Genomic DNA, 22830 nt, shown 5'->3' on the forward strand with positions numbered 1-22830 from the left:
CTTTTTTTTTTATATTCTAAAGAGATTATTTTCTTTATTTACAAAACCTATCCTTATAGATATTAAACAAATAATACCACATCATAAATTTAAAATAATTTCTTTATTCATCCGTAAAAGACAGCAATGATTTACAAAAAATAAGTTCATATTTCAAAGGACTCATTATTTGAATCAGTTAGATAAAGTTTTCAAGCGCTCCTCGTATTTTACCCTATATTTGCTTTCAGGATCGAACTTGGCGGTGAGTTGGTTCCAAAGTTCCGGCTCTTTGTTAATAAGATGACCGATCACTTTCTCTGTGCCATTCTTCTGCACGTCTGTGCATTTGGCGCATTCGTTTTCGAGGGCTTCTTGCAAGTGTGCTGAAATTAAAGAGAAAAATTGATTTTTAATAATCATACACTGAATAGTTATAGCCTGCTAGTGCCTCACAGGAACTGGACTTTGGGCAGGGACTCAAGGCGTGGAGTTCATTACCCTACCGCTGTTTGCTTACGATGTTTCCCTTCACCACTCATTACGAGATGAATTATAGAGCAAAGGTCAGATGTGCAGACTTAAGCCCACGATATATCGTAATAGTTTTAGTTGACAAATATAATGAATAGCTCAAATATAGAAAATATATGAGTGTTAGACAAAGCGTTTAACAAAGCAAGCCATTTAATAATATTAATATTTAATATTCTGGAAGTCGCAGGTAAACAATGACCTTATATCTTGGTCAGGGCTATTCGGTTAAGCCATTGCCACTGAGAATCTACTTCCAATTATTACTGATACATCCTGTAATGTATGATTATACTACCTTAAATGGTCTATTATTGTGAAATGTAAACATACTAAATTAATTTAATCATATGTATGTAAAATAATCGAAACAATTTGCCAATGCTTTTATTAAAAAATAATAAAAAAGGTCCGCTATGTCATATTTGGTATATGATACGAAATGAGAATTCAGCGTTTCGCTAATGCTTTGACAGCTCGTAAAAAATAAATCTATTTATAATTTGCAATGATTCACAAGAAACAAAAAGATATTTCGTCGTTGTAAATATTTATCGCGCATAATTCAATCATTAGCATCTACATTAGTTTTTTTCTAAGTATCACCGACGTTACTAGCTCATAAAACAAAAGAGGGAGAAAAAGTCCGCACGACATTTACCTTAACAAACAAACAAATAAAAATAATAACTCGAGATTACTCGATATTTACCTTTTACCTTTACTTAGCATGATTTATTATGTTTGCCGCCAAAACGCTCCCGATAAAAATTATAACTATAAATTAACCCAACAAGTAATTTTCCTAAAGTTTTTATAATTCATGTCAAATAAATTTTAGAACAATTTAACGTTTTGTTATTATTACGTCAACCGTAGCATGAAATATTTATTTTATTGTTGCCCGTACCCTAATAACCGAAAAAGCGGCTTTCGTCATTATTTAATATATATTGTATATAAATTATATATAGGCATTATAACAAAAATATTAAAATTAAAATAAATTTGGGTTTTTCTTCGGTTTATTTAATGCGTATATAACTCGGATTAATAAAATTCGAAGTTTAAAATAAAATCGTTTCAATTTGCCAAATCATTTATAAAATAACAAATGTATTCGTGCTAAAACGGAACAAACGACACACATCTATTTAATGTTTCTGTTATGTATGATTATAAAAAAATAGAGTTATTTATATTGAACTATTTAGCTTAGACTGAAATGTATAAAACCTTATTGGGTCACAGAATTTTTGATAACGATACAGTTCATAATTCAAATCGTAGTTTATATAATGATTTTAGTTGTAACAGACACGAAATGCAGGTCATGATTTAGGTAAACGATTTTTTAAATTAATTTTAAAGATCTTTTAAACCTACATTGAGTTATATATATGTATATTAGGAGTTATAAAAATGTATATAACATTTAAACACTTTACGATTTGAACCATTGGCGATAAGCATCCGTTGGTAAGAACTTTTTATAGGTTGGTTAATGTTTTGACGAGAGGATCGGACTTATTGTCCTACGATTTGTAATTGCATAATTTATTTGAGTTAATTTTCGGTTTACGAGAAGCGTTATAATATTATATTCAGATCACTTACATTTGAGCTCAGTGCCATCCGGAGAGCACTTTCCTTGGTCCATGATACATTTGAAGTAGTTGTCTAGAATACGTTTGTTGTCGAGAATTTCATCCAGATCGATATTGTCGTAGCGGTCAGTATACTTCTCTTCCGGACGAGCGAGAGAGATCGCGATTAAGGCGAAAAGGCAGACTATGACCTTCATTGTAATTTTCTGAAAAAAAATCCAAGACATATTTTGTTTTATTAGGTAGTCCGACAAGTTCGTTCTGATTTCGGAAGTTATCAATCGAACAGGTCTGAAAATATCGGAAGATATAAAACAAATGGCTTACATAAATATACCAAAAGTAATTAAATATATTTATGACAAAATTTAAATTGATTACGTAGGAATATCGGCACGTAATTAATAGTTATATTATTTATTGTTAATAGTTATATATTAATAATATAAAATTAATTGTATATCTTCAAAACAATGCATGAAAAATTGATATATGACGAAATTAATATATATTTTATCATTTATATTCAAGTTATGAAAACAATAGACCATAGTAAATCGACAAAGAATATATCATGACGTCTATCATTACCTAATAAACTTCTAAATTAGTCCGAGAGACGCAATTCATGGAATAGAATAATTAAAATACTATGGATATATTAAATATTTATAGACGTTTAATAAGGAGACAATAAAAGTACCTTTATTCCTTAAGTACTACACCGATACATGAACATTGTGTTATTCATTATCTTATTGTAAATTAAAGACAGAACAAATGCACTTCGAATATGAATATTTATCTATGATTTATAAGGAATTGAACAAAACAGAAATTTATTGTCGAAAAAACCTTCAGAGTTATTGAGAAGGTAAAGATGATATGACTCGATAACTTTGATAATCATTCTAGAAATTTGTCCGAAAACACTCGTAAATGTCTTAGTAGTTTAATTTCTGTTTACCAAAAATTATTATTGAATGGGAATGAGAATTCACCCTAAACTTATGAACACATGGACTATACAAGATGTGGAAATTGAAATCCTAGAAACAAAAATAAATTAGTAACATTTCCATAGCCCCGTGCTATAATTTCAGTAACTGTTTAATTTAATTATCACTAGTATCCATTTATATTAATTACGAGACTTTATTATTCTACAACTAATTAAAGTATCGCATACCTGCGTAAGATGTGTGGTCACCGATTTAAAGTTCGTTACTGATTAGCAGTCTCCGTCCATACGGCTTTATATACTAGTATATATGGAACGCACAAAAACTAAGTAGGTAGTAGACTTAACTTAGTCATAACTTATAATTTTTCCGTGTGACGTATTCATACGACACTGGACTCGTAATATGCCAAGGCTCTGAGCTGTTCCAGCATGCTGTATTGTTTATCTCGTATTGCAGATTTCTTCGTTTAAGAATTTAAACACATGAAGTCATTTTAGGCAGGTTTCTAGATTTTCTAGAAGATAGATAGATCTAAAATGTGCAATATAACTTCTTTATCGTACGCAGTCGTCCATGTTTTCCATTGTAGTTATATTTTATTTTAAAAAATGCTCTTAGGTAAATTGGCAAACGCAATGTGATATGTGATCTTTTACTTCTAATACCAGCAATATACATAGGTGTATTCCTTTATTATGTTTGTCCTGTACTTAAGTCGATAACTTCGGTTTTTATATATTCTCTTAGCTACTTTTATATTTGAATTACATTCTGAACAACAATCTGCATATCAGAAATAGTTTAGTAAATAAATAAATGGACTAAGAATATATATCCAAGTAGAGGTAACTCGCCTCTATCTAATTATGGTTTTACTGGAGTTATTTATAATCATTATTTATCACGAGTTTTATAAGTAAAACAAGTTAAGAATACAAAAACAAAAATATATCGATAATATCGAAAATGATCTAGGATTTTCATAAATGTCTCGAAGTTCCGATACGTCAAAACTATATACGCCAACTAGGCTACAACATAATTGATATTATTTACAAATAAATACCCCGACCATTGGGTGGATTATTAATTCCTACACACCGATACGAACTAATTTCTTTCAAATTGAAACATTGTGTATCAGTGTAATCCAGTTTATGTTTATTTATATACTTTCTTCAAATTGTCAATAGATTTATATGTAAGACACTATTAAATAACCTATTTAATCCTACACATTTCTGCTACAAAAAATAATAAAATATATTTGCTAAATTAGTCAAATATTCTAAAATCTAGAAGTATTTTAAACGGCCTTTGAATATCAAATTATCGGTATAGCAAACTATTACGTACTTAGCCTAGATTTCTTGAACTTGTTTCCTTACTAAGAATATTTTAATAAGTATAAATATATAAAATACTTGAAGCTGCAAACAACATTAGTGCTCTATTTTAGAATGGGTTACTACCTGTATTAACTATATTATAAATTGAGTAATTGTCTATTTCAATTAATGAGTTATCATGTACTATAGTTATACATATGTACATGACTGCCCTGTTAGATTATCCCGAGATTCTGGTTTCAGGCCGATAGAGAGTTATCGCCCGTTAAAAAAGTATTTTAGGTTTTTCTGTCGAAAAAATCTCAATAAATTCCTGGAATCTGGAATTTCATAACTCGGAAAGCACGTAAAGACGTTGATCCTGTTCCTGAACTCTTTCAAATCGTATAGGATTTGCCGTCGCATCGGATTATGAGAGTCAGGCAATGAGAGCAGTAATGCATCTGTATTTGCGCACACAATTGTGCACCAAAAATATCCTGGTTAGTGGGCTCGTCTCCTTTGAGATTGGTTGTCATAGCTGAAATCGGTCGGGGTTACATCCTCACAGTAATATATTTTTAGATTACTTTCGCTTACCCGTGATGTATGTTTATTTTCAATTATTTAATATGTGAAAAAAACTATTTTTTGAACTTATTTAAATAATTTCATTCATTATACTTCCTCTTATCAGTTTACAAGAAGATGATATGTAAATATTTTAAGCTGCATTAAACTATACAGCAATTATAAAGCTGTCAGTCACTATCCTGACAGATTCTTCGAGTGCTACAGGGTGAATGTTAATTCTGGTAGTACTACCATGCCTCAGACCCGAACAACTAAAGGTCAATCTCAATACTTCCAACCCTCAACAAAATATTTAAAAAATGATTTAATCATTTATAAACAAACAGAAACAATCCGCTACATAAAAAATAATTTGGGTTTACAACAAACAACTTAGGGGTCGCTGGACAACCGACACAGGTAAGAGGGCTAAGAGCTTTAATAAGAATATCTATGAAGGCTGGGAGGAGTAACTGGGATACCTTAGAGATTGTCTATGATTTATCCAAAGCGTTTGATTATGTTCCACTATATCACAATGGAATTAGATAATGTTTGTCAACCTTTTAACTTATTTTCTTAACAATAGAATTCAGAGGGTTGACGTTAAAGGAAAAAAGTCTCCTGGGGTATCAGTTGGTTTTGGGTCAAGTATAACTTCTTCTGTCTATTCCTCATATACATAAATGACTTGCCCTTTCATACAGGGATTTGGTGGCAAAGTTAAACATGTGGTACGAAACGAGAATTTAACGTTTCGCTAATGCTTTGACAGCTCGTAGTAAATAAATATATTTATCATTTGTAATGATTCACAAGAAAAACAACTTGAGTTGTATCTGATCTTCCGCCGTTTTAAATATTTATCGCGCATGATTCGATCAATTACGTATCGCCGACGTCACTAGCACATAAAACAACAGAGGGAGAAAAAGTCCGATCAACATTTATAACCTCCTTGTTAGTAATAATAAGAAAAGAGGGCTGATTCATTTTTTCCAAAAGTATCGGAATTGCGATCGGAATATCATTCGGTCATGATTAGTCCAGTAGCTATTTTAAATTTTATTTGTATATAATAAAACGCCTAATGTCAATAATTCATAATTCAATAAACTATTATTAAACTAAAATAAAACATTTTTTTTAACCATTCGTTGGCGTGACGCTAAAAGAGAAAATGTACATATTTAAGTAAAATATAAACCACATTTTTCAATATATACAACAATACGAAGATACACAAGAAGCATATTAATACTATGAAATTAAACGCATGAAACAATTAAAGGAAAATTCTTTGTTATATAATAGGACCAGAATTTTCCTCTAATTGTTTCTATTCTAATTACCAAAAAGAAGTGATTTTATTAATATTGACCAGAATTTGATCACTATATTCATAGTTCATACTTAAAATTGTAGTTTATATAAAGATGTTTATACAGCTACTAATAAATAACGAAATAAAAAAGGGAGGAGTGTTTCAAAACCTCGACATAATTCCTCGAATTTACGGAAATCACATAAAACTTAGTTGTGCGAGAGACGAAATACAGGTAATGATTTAGTGAACAATAAAATATTTAAATTATTATTAAATTCACTTTAAGATGATTTAATTATATTATATTGAGTTTTATTAAAAAGTAATAAATCTTTATTTTACATTTGAACACTCAGGACTATTGGCGATAAGCATCCGTTGGTAACAACTATTTACAGGTTGGTTGATCTTTCGACGAGATAATCGGACTTACAATCGTACGATTAGTGATTGTATAATTAATTTATTTTGAAAGTTTATTTTTGCGTAAATCTTTAGTTTATGAAATACATAATAATATAATATTGATCACATCATTTACATTTGAGTTCAGTGCCATCGGGAGAACACTTTCCTTAGTCCATGATACATTTGAAGTAGTTGCCTAGAATACGTTTGTTGCCGAGAATTTCATCCAGATCGATATTGTCGTAGCGGTCAGTGTACTTCTCATCCGGACGAGCGAGAGCGATCGCGCTTAAGGCGAACAGGCAGACTATGACCTTCCTTGTAATTTTCTGAAAAAAAACCAAGACCGATTGGTTTTATTAGGTTGTCCGACAAGTTTGTTCAGATTTCGGAAATTACCAATAGAACAGGTCTGAATATATCGGAAGATTTAAAACAAATGGCTTACGTAAATATTCCAAAAGACCTACAGGTATATTAGATATGGAACAAAATAACATCTATGTAATTAAATAAATTCATGGCGAACTTTAAATTTGTTACGTTGCACTATTGGCACGTAATTTTCAATAACTTGATTTATATGTCTATAAATCTTTAAATTATAAAAAAGTGAAAATTTAGTAAAACATAATCGACAATACACCAAGACATCTTTTATTACCTAATAAACTTCTAAATTTAATCCGAGAGACGCAATCCATGGAATGGGGAATTAAAATACTATGAATAAGAGGGGAGGCTAAATATTATATTAAATATTTCTAGACAATTAACTAGGACACAATATATGAACGTTATTGTAAATTAAAGACAAAACAAATGCACATCGAATCTAAATATTTTTGTATGATTTGTAAGGATCATAAGGTTTAAAATTTTTGTGTTGTAAATGATGTATACTGTAAATTATTAAGAAAGTAAAAAACTTTTGACTCAATAACTGTGATAATTTAATCATTATGTGATTCAAGAATTTTATGCGAAAATACTCGAAAATTTATTTATTGGTTGACGATAATTTATTCTTAAATTATGATGAACACATTAGTTATATAATATATGGGAAATGAAAACCTTTATTGTAGACAACAAACATGATGAGGTATTGTTTGGTGATTATACCTCCTTAGTTTTTAAAATAAAAAAAAGATATACAGGATGACAATTTAAACAACGCTATCTCTGATTTTACAAACTAATGTGGAACAATTTAGCACATCAAATGTGAAAAATGTAAAAGCTGATGTACTTCTTAACTGGTATTCGATAAATCCAGTTGGCTCAACTAAATTTTTTTATCTCACTGTTGATACTAAGTTTGCTATAAGTAATATAACGAAATTGGCAATTAACCTAAGCTCTGCCGCATTTGTGGCCAAAAAAATAGGAATATTTACCGAAGTTGACAGCTTAATACTTACAGTGTTATGCTTTAAGATAACGCAGCCGCTTTCCGTACGATATTTATGCTGCAGAAAAGGGAAAGAAATTCGCGCAATTTATAACCCAGGAGTTAAAGAATCATTGAGGCATAAATTTAAGAAAATCAAGATATTATGGAGTGTTGCTTCTCAATATATATTCTGTAATGTTATGTATGAATGGAAAAATATTAATGATTTTATGAGAAACTATGATACGAAAAAGTGATGTAAAATGTTACAAATAATGGTCCAAGAAATAATGAGGAACTAATTATCACTGTATAGAGTCGGTAACTCTTAATGTTTATGATTTTAGAACAAAATACTAAAATGCGTTCAAAATTCTTCTGTGGCCAAGCTTAAAAAAATGTTAAGGATCGGAAGGTTATGTTTTAATATTATGGTAAAACATCGTTTTTGTTTTTTCTTTCGGCTTCAACAAGCTTATATAAATTGAGTATACTGTACACTCCACTTGAAGAAGTTTATTTGTATTGTACTTTTCTTTGTGTTCAATCGAGATTATGAATTTTTTTTGGTTATTACTATGTTATGATATTCATAATTCATTTGTTCTGATCTTATTATGTTTTTAGTTATAAGTGGAAACTTCACTGGTATATGTGCTAAGTTTATGTTAAAGTTTTAAGAATTCATTGTACTGTTCGTTTCCCAAATTAAATAAATTATTTTCTAGATTTCTATAACATGTCCTTATATAAACCAAATAATACCACATCATAAATTTAAATAATTTCTTTATTCATCCATAAAAGACAGCAATGATTTACAAAAAAATAAGTTCATATTTCAAAGGACTCATTATTTTAATCAGTTAGATAAAGTTTTCAAGCGGTCCTCGTATTTTACCCTAAATTTGCTTTCAGGATCGAACTTGGCGGTGAGTTGGTTCCAAAGTTCCGGCTCTTTGTTAATAAGATGACCGATCACCTTCTCTGTGCCATTCTTCTGCGCGTCTGTGCATTTGGCGCATTCGTTTTCGAGGGCTTCTTGCAAGTGTGCTGAAATTGAAGAGAACAATTGTTTTGATTTTTAATTTGCAATGATTCACATGATATGTTCGTGCTAAAACGGCACAAGCGACACATATCTGTTTAATGTTTTTATTCTGATTAACGAAAATAAAAGTTATAGATGTTGGAATTTTTGGTTAAGCTGAAAGATCTTATATCAATACTTATTAAGCCATAAATTTTTTGATAGCGATATAATTCATACTTCAATTCGTAGTTTATAAAATAAATTTAGTTGTAACAGACACGAAATACTGGTCATTATTTAGGTAAACAATTTTTTAAATTAATATAAGTTTGATTAATTTTTAATTTCATTTAAATGTATTGTATTGAGTTTTATTAAAAAAGTAATAAAGAGATACATTTGATCACTAAGGACTTTTTACAGGTTGGTTGAATCTTTCTTTCGACTAGATAATCGGACTCATAGTCGTACTTTGAATTTGTAATTGTATAATTATTTTATTATTATTATTGTTTTTTTCGAGTAATTGTTAGTTTGTGAAAAACGTAATAACAAAATATTCATCACATCACTTACATTTGAGCTCAGTGCCATCCGGAGAGCACTTTCCTTGGTCCATGATACATTTGAAGTAGTTGTCTAGAATACGTTTGTTGCCGAGAATTTCATCCAGATCGATATTGTCGTAGCGGTCAGTGTACTTCTCTTCCGGACGAGCGAGAGCGATCGCGATTAAGGCGAACAGGCAGACTATGACCTTCATTGTAATTTTCTGAAAAAAAACCAAGGCGGATTGGCTTTATTAGGTTGTCCGACAAGTTTGTTCAGATTTCGGAAATTACCAATAGAACAGGTCTGAATATATCGGAAGATTCAAACCAAATGACACATACAAATGTTCTGGCATATGGCAATTATTTCATTATACAAATTTATAACAAAATATACAAATATTCAATATATACAAATTACAAAAAATTAAAGCCAGATACAAAAATATTCCAATAACATTCTCATAGCCCCACGCCAAGTGTAATCATTTTAAAATAAGTAATATATTTTACACTTGATACACTAATATCCATTTATATTAATTACATGACTTTATTAGTCTACAGAAAATTAAAGTATCGCATACCTGCGTAAGATGTGTGGTCACCGATTTAAAGTTCGTTACTGATTAGCAGTCTCCGTCCATACGGCTTTATATACTAGTATATATGGAACGCACAAAAACTAAGTAGGTAGTAGACTTAACTTAGTCATAACTTATAATTTTTCCGTGTGACGTATTCATACGACACTTGACTCGTAGCATGATGCCAAGGTTCTGACCTGTTCCATCAAGCTATATTGTTTATCTCGTGTTGCAGTTTTTTTCGTTGAAGTAATTAGATACAGGAAGTCAAAAAGTGACTAGAAGGAAGGTTTCTAGTATTTCTATCATACGCTATTGTCAGTATTTTCCATAAGGTTCTTATAAGTTATTTAAAAAATGCACTTAACCAATTTGGCAAGTTCAATGTGATACATATTTTTACTTTTAAAAGTAGAAATATTAGTTTATTCTAAGTACTTAAGGAGGTAAATTTTTTTGATTTGAATTAGATTTTGAACAAAAATTGAACATTCAGGAAATAAATTAATAAATGTTCGAAGTACATCTATCTACCTTAGTGGGTTACCGTTCATGTTTTAGACTTAAATTCGAATATCACGAACTAAGGATTGGAGTCTTTAATGATGATTATTTAACACTTGTTTTATAAGCGTAACAAGAAAACCGTACACTCAATAGTAGAAATAAATGCTTTTTTATATATGTACCTAATACATAGCAATGATGTCCAAAATAATTATTATGCCAAGTACAAGAACTCTCGTCATATGAGTCCTCTGTTAAACTACTATAAATGTGTTTTAAAATATTTATAATATAAACTAAGCTTTTTTTTAAATGTAATACCCGGACGAATTCACGGACGGGCAAATGGCCCACCTGGTGGTAAGTGGTCACCACCGCTTTTTGGCATTGGGGCTGTAAGAAATAATAACAATTCCTTACATCACACCAATACGGTACCAACTATGTGAGCTAAGATGTTATGTCCCTCATCCCTGTCCCTTTACACTGACTCATTCACCCTACAAACCGGAACACAACAATATTAACGGAATAAGCTTTGCAGTTTGGCGGTAGAATATCTGATTAGTGCAGGGTACCCAGACGGGCTCGCACAAAACTCTACCACGAAGTTGTTTGTTCCTATACATTCCTGTTCCAAATAATAAAAAAATCTTTATTAAATTTAGATATTGCAAATCGACCCGTGGAATATTATATTCTACAGGTCTTTTAATAGGCTTCTGGATATCAAATTATCGCTAAAGTATAATATTACTAACTTAGCCTAGATATCTTGAACTTGTTTCCTTAGAATGTTTTAATAGGTATAAGTATATCTTAAGTACTTGAAGCTGTTAACAACATTAGTTATCTTTTTTAGAATAGGATACATGTTTCTTTTATATCAAAAATATGTTTAAATGTAACAGACTAGTTGTCGCCCGCGGCTTCGAACGCGTTTTAGGTGTTGTTTATGTCCTTTCTTGGGTTATCGCTAGCAACATAGCAAATTTCATCAAATTCTGTTCAGTGGTTTGGCTGTGAAAGCGTGATAGACAAGCAGACAGAGTAATTATCACATTAATAGTATAAGTATATATAGTTATTACATTATCGACTAAATATAATTAATTATATATTCATTGATTGATGTAAAACATATTTCAAACATACATACATACAATAGATTGAAATCGGTGATCTCTGATTGTCTTATAGAAATTTTCGAAAAACTATATATTTACTGAGATATATTTTATACAATGAATATAATATATATAATATAATTTTATACAATTTGTAAATAACTACCGCATTATTTAAATATAAACATAATATAGTTAAGATTATCAAGATATAAAGATGGGTACGTTTATTAACAGTCGTATCCAAATTATACTTTGATGGAAATTTTCTCAATCATTGCTTCTGTGACTAAAAATGAATTTAAAGATGCTGTTCCAATGCTCTTTTTATCTTCTTGTTGACTTATGGCCGCAAAAAACCTGAATGAATACGTCAAAGAGGTATTTTTTTTTTTGCTGACGTCTTATTTTATATTGCATACAGCGTTCGAATTTAATTATTTCAAACAAATGCTCAAATGGGCGTAGTTAAATTTAAGTCAATTAACAAAACAGGTACCGAAATAAAGTTACAAAAAGTTGTATGACTATAAACTAAGGATATTTCCCTAATACTATAAACACTAAGGATATTTCTCTAATACTGTTAATAATATTATTTCATCATTTATATTGCGCTAAGATGCGGCGAGATGTCCCAGTGGTTACAACGCGTACATCTTAACCGATGACTGTGGGTTCAAACAACGGCATCACTAATTTTTCATGTTTATAATTCATCTCGTGCTCGGCGGTCAAGAAAAATATCGTGAAGTGCATTTATCTAATATCAGTGAAATTCTGCCACATGTGGATCCACCAAACATCATTGAAGCAGCGTAGTAGAATAAGATCCAAGCCTTCTTCTCAGAAGGAATAGAAGGCCTTATCCTCGCAATGGGACGTCTTTAGAGAATATATTATATTATTAATTTGCTATAGAAAAATATTTTCATCGTATTTACCGGATTCATTTAAAAACCTAACATGCGGAATGTTCAATATTTTTATTTCGTGGGCTTGCAATTATGAGTTCTTTTTTTAAATATTAATTTTTGTTTTAAATTAATTTTAAGATATTCAAGGTACTTTATTTCTTTAATAATATTATTTATCTATAGTGGTTGGTAATCTATGTGAACATCTAAAGCCTATCGGAGGCATTATTTTACTTCACCTTTACAACAACTCGAGCATATATTTTATAATTGCAAATAATAGCCTTCAACAGTATCATTTAAAATGCGTTATAACTTTGGAAAAAAATAAGGAAAAAAAAAACTTAAATGTCGGATCCGTGGATAGATTTCTTACAACGGACGCTGCCTCAAATATTTTTCCATTTAATTTTATAATTTTGTGTTGCATTTTTTACTTTGCAGAAGATAATCAGTTTTGTTGTTTATTATATTTTAAGGGGAATAGCAGTATTTTTTTAAATATGAAATATTAATATCTGTAAATAACCGAAAAAATCATAGCCAGTAATCCAAAGGTAAATTAAATTATACAATTCTAACAAAATACTAATATTCATTTAACAAAGACTAAGAGATATATTTTTTTATACAAAATAGGTAGGGGGTAAAATGGGCTACCTGAAGGTAAGTAGTCACCATCGCCTACAGAAATTGGCACTGTAGGTAATTTCATACGGAACCTAGACTCTCCAGATCTGCTTTTGTTGTGAACTCTATAGAAGATCAATTATTCTAACAACTTTATCTAATGTTATTTGATTTTATCACGAATGTGTATATTATTTTATACTACATATATATTTCAAGTCAATTCTAAGTTTATATGCAACATATTATTTTTTAGCGATATTGTTATTATTATTTTTTCTTCAAATACTTGAATTTAGCTTTGAAGATCATCGTATTATGTATAATGTGTGTTTACAACATAATATTTTCTGATATAAATTAAAATAAAGTAGTAAGAACGTGTATTACGTGGAAAGATTACTTACAACGGACGCAGCCTCAAATATTTTTTCATTTAATTTTATAATGTTGTGTTGCATTTTTGACTTTGCAGAAAATAATAATTTTTTTTTTAAATTATTATAGTTTCTGTTTTGTTAAATATATCTCTAGTTCTAAATGTCCGTTTAAAAAAAAATACGGAAACTCTAGAATAGGCCAAATGTTTGGAACGCTTGCACCATAATCGATTATTGCGGTTTCAAACCCAGACGAACACCACTAAATTTTCTTGTGCTTAATTTGTGTTTATAATTCATTTCGTGCTCAACGGTGAAGATAAACATAATGAGGTGCATTTATGAAATAATAATTAAATTTTGCGAGATGAATATCCACCAACCCGTGGGCAAAGTGGTGGAATACTCTCCAAAACTATTCCTCTTTACATTTAATGTAACAATTCCTAAAGTAAGTTATTATTTTTATTACAATCAAGTACGAGTATGTTTAATAAAAAACTAGATCAGTAATCGACATAGTTGTTCATTATACCTAGAAGTAATTTTAAAATATTTTTATAACAAGTATCTCATGTATTCAACAGAATTGATAATTACTAACATTATATGATTGTGATCAAATGATCTTGCTGTGATTTATAAACCAATATTAAAAGGTGTACCGTCCGAAAATATTACACAAATATAGATAGTTGCCGCTGTTACGTCATAAATGTAAACCCCAGTTACTCATGTTAATAAACATCCTGAGTGCTGCAATGGGATTCTGTAAGAATTTACTTCGTACCTCACTCGTGAAATCGTCACAGCCGAATTACTGTAGGCCATTTTGATACGTGTATACTATAAATTTTATAATTATTTTAGTCAATGTCGCATCACAGTGTGACTTTTCACGCTATTTTTTTGTGGTCAGTTTCAAATTACTTCTTACAGAAACTCCTACTGTTTTCTATTTTAAGAATTATTCAGTACGCATTCATCAGCACGCAAATATGACGTTAGTTATCTCGTAACAGATAGTAGGCTAGGGTATCGTAGGCTTAATAACAAAGGTTATTAAGCCTACCTTTTTTTTTACAACTATTATTCGAAATTCAAAATGCGTAAGGCAATTTGTAGCATCAAAAAACGAAATAATTTTAAATAATATTTCTACAACATTTGCTAAAATAAAAGTAAACCTAACCTTAAAATAGCCTCTGAGAAATAATTATATTTTAGTTATTCTTATATTATTTTTATTATCATAGTTTGATTACCTCTAAGCTTGAGGTTTCAAATTGACCATTAACCGTGAATAAGATCATTAAGGATTATTCCTTCGAAATCTACTTTTTTGCTTATGAAATCAAAATCTTATTAACAAACAGACACAAAGAAATAACTCGTTTCTTTTTCTAATTGGTCTTATACAGAGATCGTTTAAGGCTATAAATATTCAAAATATATATAAGTCACCATACAGACATGGAGTTAGAATAAACGTTGCATAAAAACGCTCGGGGTTTTTTCCTCTTTCGTCCTACAGTATTGCAGCCATTTTATTACTATGAGTATATTGTAGGAATCGGTAATGTTGTGCACACAACTGCAAATTCTGATCGCATTGTTTCAAATAGAAGAAGAATCAACTCCAATTGATTTTAGACAGTATTTATTTTGACGATATTGATATAAAATTATATTAACATTACATTAATAACCAAACTAAACGTACAAATACTAATGATAAATTAGATCAAGGTAATTGAGGAGTTTGCAAAACAAAACCATCCTAAATTTGGTCGTTAAGTGTTCGAAGCGCTGGTTCTTCCCTATCTACATGGACTTCTACTTCCTCTAATGACGTACGCGTTGCTTAGTGTTTAAGGCGGAACAAACCTTACATTTAAATTTGAATAAAACTGTGATAATTGTTTTTCCTCAGTTTCTTTCCTCTACCTTAAGTTTGCTTGGAAGAGATCATTGTTTTAGATATAAAGCCGCCTTTTATGCGTCGTTCTTGAATATAATTTATGTATGTGTTTATTCGTGTATAATAGAGATATGATTTGATAAAAATGATCCACGTCCTTATAAGATTAATCCACAACGTACAGACTCGTGGCTCGGAACTATGAAAACTGTTCGTTCGAAAGACGTTTCCATATGTTCCAAATATGCTTAGAATATATTTAAAACTTTGGGCTCGGTCGGCTTAAAGTGACAAAAACTTGAGCTAAAATAAAAATACCGATTAAGAATTTTTTACAATGCAAAATTGTTATGTCTTATACACTGACTCACTCACCTACAAACCGTAACACAATAATACTAAGTACTAATTAGCGTTGAAATATGGGATGAGTTCTTTATACTTAACCAGACGAGCTTGCACAAAGTCCTTCCTAGTAAATGTTAATTACAACACCAGGAAATGCTAGAAAGAGAAAAGAATAGTCAGATTAAAAAGAGTCACTATGATGCGAGATTTAAGGTGCAGGTTATTTTTTTATTTTAATATATGCAATGTTTGTCGTATTAAAAAAAGTCTTTATTTAATAACGAGTAGCAAGAGTTGGTACACGAGATACCCTTAATTATAACTAAATTTGCAAATGATTGATCTTTTGCAATAACAATTGAAAAATGTTATTTATGTATTCTTGGAATCATAGTATATAGAATTGTAATAAAGAGTTTCAGGAAAAAAATATATAACGAAGGAATTTAGGTTACACCAAAAATACGTTCACTTATTTACCAAAAAAACACTGTTATTTTAATTATCTACTAAAACTATTTTAATTATTTAATTTGTCTTATGATAACAGCACGCTTAAAACTGTCTATGAGTTTAATAAAAAATAATAACTTCATTATTTACCACATTTAAAATATCATTACTTCCTAACAAAACTGTTATTGTTCATAGCATCATTAAATTGTAAATAGCAAATTCAAGTAAAAAAATCCAAGTTTAAAATAACATTTATTAGGATCTGACTGAATTTTGGCTTCTCATAGACTAACTATATGAGGACAACCTTTAGCAAAAATCCGGGACAAGAATCCACATGTTTCCACATGAAATGGATCCACACAAAATTTCGACGACTTAACAATGTTAATACATTATTTGTGTAGATATAGTAAAATACAAGTGTGATCTGCCATATCTATGACGTTCATTACTTATTGTTGCAAAAGTAATTACTTATAGTTACTTATAGGCAACGAAGAATAGAAAATAAAATCTGAAAAGAAGTTATTGAACAAGTCGACTAACAAAATTGTTCAAATTAATTTATAAAATATAATGCAATTAGAGGCCTTGTTCGTCTGTTGCCCCAGAGCCTCCAGTTCTCTTAATCTAGGCTTGTATGTTATAGTTCATTTCGAAAAACAAAACTAAATGAAAACAACGATAGTATTCTTCATTAATTAAAAATTTACTAACAATAACCTTTACCTACTTATTCAGAAATTGTACCAGACACTCAGCATCACTGAGGCACTTAAATAGGCCTTGAAGTTAATATTATATGAAACTGAGTCATAAGAGCTTTAAAACGTAATTATTTTTTTTACACGGAATGCGTCAGAATACTTCATAAAATGGTTATTGAAACGTGCACCGCTAATTAAGATGATGTTGCTTTTTATTTACATCGTTTCATTTATCCTTATTTATTTTATTTTTTAGCTTAACGCTTACTGTACTTACCTTGTGGAAAAATCTGGAAAAAAAATCTCTTAACAATATATGAGGCAACGGATTTTATTAATAAAGGTTATATTGCTTTAAAAGTTACAGATAGGCAACGAAAAAAAGAAAATATACTGAAAACATGTTATTGAACAATCCAACTGACAGGAATTGTTCAAATTAATTTATAAAATATAATATAGTGGGGGACTTGTTCCTTTGTTGCCCCAGAGCCTCCAATTCTCTTAATCTGGACTTGCTTATAGTTTATTTTCTCTAATCCCATGGATTTAAAGAGTAATCCGACCAATGGACAAATACACACCACCGAATCGTATACGTAAATTTACAAAACCTAGATAAATAAATTATGAAGTTGTTAATGTATTAAATTTTCGTGAATTCGAAATTATATTTTTTCTATTTGTTAAGGCATCCATAAACTTGGTTGGGAGCAAACATGTTATCCAGACATAGCCCTAGATATCTCAAATATAATCATGATTTACCAATAAAATTAGAAGAAATGGATTTGTTGTACAATTTTATTCATACTGTTATTATACTTATTATTGACTATTTTTGTGGAATTTTAGATAATTTAATAAATAGTACATTTAGTATGTGTAAAAAAAAATTTATTAACCTTCTTTGTGTAATATATACAGAAATAACGAATATATTTTGGCTACTTACTAATACAAATTAATAATTTATATAATTTAATTAATTCAATACAAAAACCTTCAAATATTTAGTTAAACTTATCAGTAAGATTGTAACTTAGATATCAACTAGTTTTTAAGCAATGACTGCTTTAACTGGTAATTATCTATCCGGTTTCACGAGTTTGTTATTATAATCGACAATATTATATAACCAATTATATAATTAACAAGCTGTTCCGCGCGATTACACACGATTTAAATGGTTCTGATCATCCCCACAAGATCGCTACGTTATGTTAAATATTCTATGATCTTTCTTAAGAAATATCCTCAATTTCATAATCTGATGTGGCGGTTAATCTGGCCAGGTAAAAGCATCGACATCGATTTATAAGGCGAAGAATGATATCCCTAATGAGATCCCAGGATATGACAACACCAAGGACACTATGACTACGACTAGACTTAGCCCATTTTATTTTTTATTTTGAACTCGCTGAAGTAACTCAATTATGCTTTTCCCCCTCATGAAGTGCGAACATAAGTTGGACTCACAGGTGGACTCACAGGTGCTTAGTGCGCCGGAATACCCACGAAAAAACCCAGTAGTATCTACTCCGTCTTTTCGGGGCATCATGGAATGCATGTTAACGTAACACCCTGATTGTTGGCCTACCCATGTTAGCTCCACACAGTCACAGATACAAATACGAAGGGAAAAGGCGGTAGAAGCAATGCCTTCTCGCCGGTCTTTTTCGACGGATTCCATCAGTTCATTTGTTTAAAACAAATTACCCTTGGAGTATTCCCAGGTAATGAGAGAATCTCCTATTCTCTAAATTCCTCTCCTCCTTCTCTAAATTAGCTAATAAATGAGTTAGATATTATATATGTTTTATGTTTTACTTAGCAGCGACTTCAAATTGTATACTTTCATTCATACTTTTCAATCCCTTGCTTTTTAATGAACTCTAATTATTATAATTTTTTAACTCGTTTTTTTTTCTCAAAACTTGTTTAGGATTAGCACGTTCATTATCATACAAACAAACTCATCAACTTTATTATATTAGTATAGATATAAAAATAATATTATTTTTAACACATTACATTTGTTTCCTTGATAGATTAAATATTTATTTTATACTTATGAATAAAAAAAAAACAAGTAAGTTGTAATAATTTATTAATATTGATCTAAAACTACATAAAATGCACATCGTCTATACAGATCGGTATAACCAAATACAAACGATGATACTAAAAACGACACATACGAAACAGACAATAAAAAAACGAACACTCGAAAAATTAAATTGTTAAGTAGAAAAAATGTACTTGTATAATTTGTTCAAAGTTCTAACTATACTGTTAAAGACTTACATAGTTTAACGGGTTTCAGTTTACTTGAACATTGATTTCTCTCATCATTGATTTGACATTCGAAAGAAGAAGACAGCATTGTTTGACTAAACACGCCTTAAACAACATTTAATACTGAAGCCGTATGTAAATAATTTATTTGTTCAATGAAATTAAATATAAATGTGTTCATTTTATTCATAGCTTCAAATACCAAGTCTTATTTTTAACGCAATGAAGTGTTATGTCTAACTGAATCTCTATCAGATAGGTTCCCATAATTCTTAATTCTCTTTACGCTGTGATAGCCTTGAGTTCATTCTCATATTTAGCAACATATTTGCGTGTTGGGTCGTATTTCGCGACGAGTTGATCCCAGTAACTCTGTTCGTTGTTGATCAAATGACGGATTACAGTTCTCGTTCCTTTACGCTGGACTTCGGTACATTTCTCACACTGATTTTCCAATGCTTCCTTAATGTGAGCTGGTAAAATAAAAAAAATATATAAGTTTTTTTTTTTGCTGACGGTACTAAGCAAAAAAACCTTCACTTAAATAACAACGACAATTATTACAGTAGAACAGTTTGAAATCAATCGAATATAAATCGAACGAATTATGATTAAGCATTATAAATATGAACAAAAATCAGATCTTATTTTTATATATAAGATTTATAATTTAAGACTTAGACTCATTTATATGATACTTACTTTGAATACCGAAAGATTTTTTGTTTAATAGAAATATATGTAAAAAATATGACAAAACCAGTTAAGAATGAGTGACACATTAGCGAAAAAATTATTGTACTTAATATTTTTCTTATTAACGTTAATAGATTAAATTAAGTAATTGATGTAAACGACGTATGACGCAATATTTAATTGTGATCCAAATTGAGTAATTAATATATTATACAAGTCTGTTGTTTTGAAATATTATTCTAATTTATTGCAAAAAGTGAATTAGAGTCTTAATTATAGTGTTTTTGTATGAATTATGAAATAAAATGCATCGGACAATAAAATATATCCTACAAACAATATTTTGTTTTACATTCAAAACACAATGTTAATGTTTTTTTCTTAACTATTATAAAGGCTGAGGTTTCAGGGAAACTGATGTATATCGCTGTCTATGATTCAAAATGTAAAATATTTATAAGTTTTACAAAAAAAAAACTACCTAAGGCAATGAGTAACAACTCAGTAACAATATTACAAAAATATTTTGTTTAAATTTTAAGATGATCTCAGAAGAATATAATTTTATCGTATTAAATTATTAACATATTAAATAAATATAATTTCTCTAAGCAGTTTATAGTGTTTATTAATATTTTTTAAAATGAAATTGTTTAATCTATGTTTTTGTGGTTAAACGTGTTTATCAAGAACTAAAAGTTCGACTTGAAAAATTTTTTTACATTAGATAATCCGTTTACTGATACTATGTAAGCTGAAACCATAGAGCATATTCTGATAAAGAGCGATTCTGCGAATGTTTTGAAATTATTTTAGAAAAAAAAAGAATCATAAGGAAAAACAATATATGATTAATGTTAAAAACTATACTCACATTTTAATTCACGTCCGTCGTTTGTGCATTTGCCCTTTTCGAGCACGCACGAAATGTAAGCTGTTAATAACCTTCGGTTACTCAAAATTTCATCAATGTTAACTTTGTCAAAACGATCTGTGTATTTATCTGGACGAGCTGCGGCAAATGCAACTAATGCCAAAAAACATAATACAATAATGCTCTTCATTCTGAAACAAAATCAATAAATATTTAAAACGCCCATTTGTAATAACCCATTGGTTCTTATCGACGTTTAATTTATACGCTATACGCTTAAAACATACTATTCAACAATTTTAAGTCATAAAATAAATTTAAAACTGTTGTAAACATTAAGCAGCAATATTAAACTGCATTGCTAATTTTTAAGTACAAAAAATAAAATTATAAAAATACAATAGATAAACAAATATGTCCTTATTGTAAAATTGAATAAAACATATACATAAACCCATAAAAACGTCGTTCGTACGTCAGGACACACGAATAAAAATACTATTAAGAATATTCTATTCAAAAACACGAGTCACAAAAATTTAATAAGTACCTTAAGTTTGTCGTCAAATAAGAGCACTTTCAACGGTCCGAGTTGATTACTGAGTCCAGAGGGCGAGCTATGATTTGACTTTTTATACACTATTAAAAAACGAGATTTTTGGACGCGACAAAACAAGTTTCGGTAAGTACATAGTTCGCGGAACGTTTCGTCAGAGATGTCGTTAATTTATCTACAATCTTTAAGGCTGTTTGTCATTATGTTTTTTTTTTATATAACTGAATTAGCAAATTATTTTAAATTCTGTATGTCATCGAAATGAATGATTTTATTTATTATTTAATTACAAAGTTTGTTGATATGTTATGTATATCTATGAAAACATTCGATTTTTGCCGTACAAACAAAACTGTTTTCGAAAAACTCATCCCTACAGCAATTATTTAGTTAACATATTCAACAAAAAGTCGGAGTAAATAATGATCAACGTTTCTCGGTATGTATGTTTAGTGTTAACAACTGGACAGTGATGGACATGTGGTTAGACCATGTGCTTCTTATATGAAGATAACGGATTCTGTAGTCTTCAGACAAATAATAAAATGTAGAAAAAAAATAAAAAATAGTCCGGATTTTTTTTTATTATATAGGTAAGCGGACGAGCTAATAGGCTACCTGATGTTAAGTGGTCACCACCGCCTATAGAGAATGGCGCTATAAGAAATATTAACCATTTTTCACACCGCCAATGCGCCACCAACCTTGGGAACTAAGTAGTCCCTTGTGCCTGTAGTTATACTGGCTCACTTATCCTTCAAACCGTAACACAACAATAATAGGTACTGCTGTTTAGCGGTAGAATATCTGATGAGTGGATAGTACCTACCCAGACGGTTTAGCACAGAGCCCATGTGGAAATTTATAAGTAGGAAGTTTGTACACTCCTCGGAAAGGACGTAAAATTTTTGGCCCTGAATTCTTTCCGATCGTGTCGGTTTTACCGTCCCATCGGTTTATGAGAGTGAAGGATTCGAGAGTACACTTGTGTTTGCACGCACACTTGTGAACAGTAATCTTAACACTCTTGAGATTGAGCCATCGTGCACAAAATCAGTTAATACAATACATCGTCATGAAAATCAACGAATACCAGCTCTAAACATATTTAATATCTAT

At 29.9% G+C, this 22830-nt stretch overlaps 3 protein-coding genes across 4 annotated transcripts; all 3 read right to left on the bottom strand.

The window, feature by feature from the left end:
* Positions 1-86: 86 nt before the first annotated feature.
* On the bottom strand, positions 87-7246 carry LOC113399721 (allergen Tha p 1-like). 2 transcript variants are annotated; one of them, XM_026638920.2, is made up of 3 exons: positions 3310-3480; positions 2131-2326; positions 87-365 (listed from the first exon to the last, which is right to left on the bottom strand). In XM_026638920.2, the coding sequence occupies exons 2-3, from the start codon at positions 2315-2317 to the stop codon at positions 175-177; spliced, it is 378 nt and encodes a 125-aa protein (XP_026494705.2). In that variant the 5' UTR covers positions 2318-2326; positions 3310-3480; the 3' UTR covers positions 87-174. The 2 variants fall into 2 exon arrangements, 1 of the variants encoding a protein (XP_026494705.2); XR_010309417.1 differs by lacking the exons at positions 2131-2326; positions 3310-3480 and adding an exon at positions 6855-7246.
* A 1643-nt stretch (positions 7247-8889) lies between these two features.
* LOC113399709 (allergen Tha p 1-like) lies at positions 8890-10497 on the bottom strand. The gene is made up of 3 exons (XM_026638907.2): positions 10289-10497; positions 9727-9922; positions 8890-9170 (listed from the first exon to the last, which is right to left on the bottom strand). The coding sequence occupies exons 2-3, from the start codon at positions 9911-9913 to the stop codon at positions 8980-8982; spliced, it is 378 nt and encodes a 125-aa protein (XP_026494692.1). The 5' UTR covers positions 9914-9922; positions 10289-10497; the 3' UTR covers positions 8890-8979.
* Positions 10498-19385: 8888 nt separating this feature from the next.
* Positions 19386-21791, bottom strand: LOC113399698 (allergen Tha p 1-like). The gene is made up of 3 exons (XM_026638899.2): positions 21706-21791; positions 21156-21346; positions 19386-20058 (listed from the first exon to the last, which is right to left on the bottom strand). The coding sequence occupies exons 2-3, from the start codon at positions 21343-21345 to the stop codon at positions 19868-19870; spliced, it is 381 nt and encodes a 126-aa protein (XP_026494684.1). The 5' UTR covers position 21346; positions 21706-21791; the 3' UTR covers positions 19386-19867.
* Positions 21792-22830: the final 1039 nt, after the last annotated feature.

Source organism: Vanessa tameamea, chromosome 18 (genome assembly GCF_037043105.1).
Source record: "Vanessa tameamea isolate UH-Manoa-2023 chromosome 18, ilVanTame1 primary haplotype, whole genome shotgun sequence".
Lineage (NCBI taxonomy): Eukaryota > Metazoa > Arthropoda > Insecta > Lepidoptera > Nymphalidae > Vanessa > Vanessa tameamea.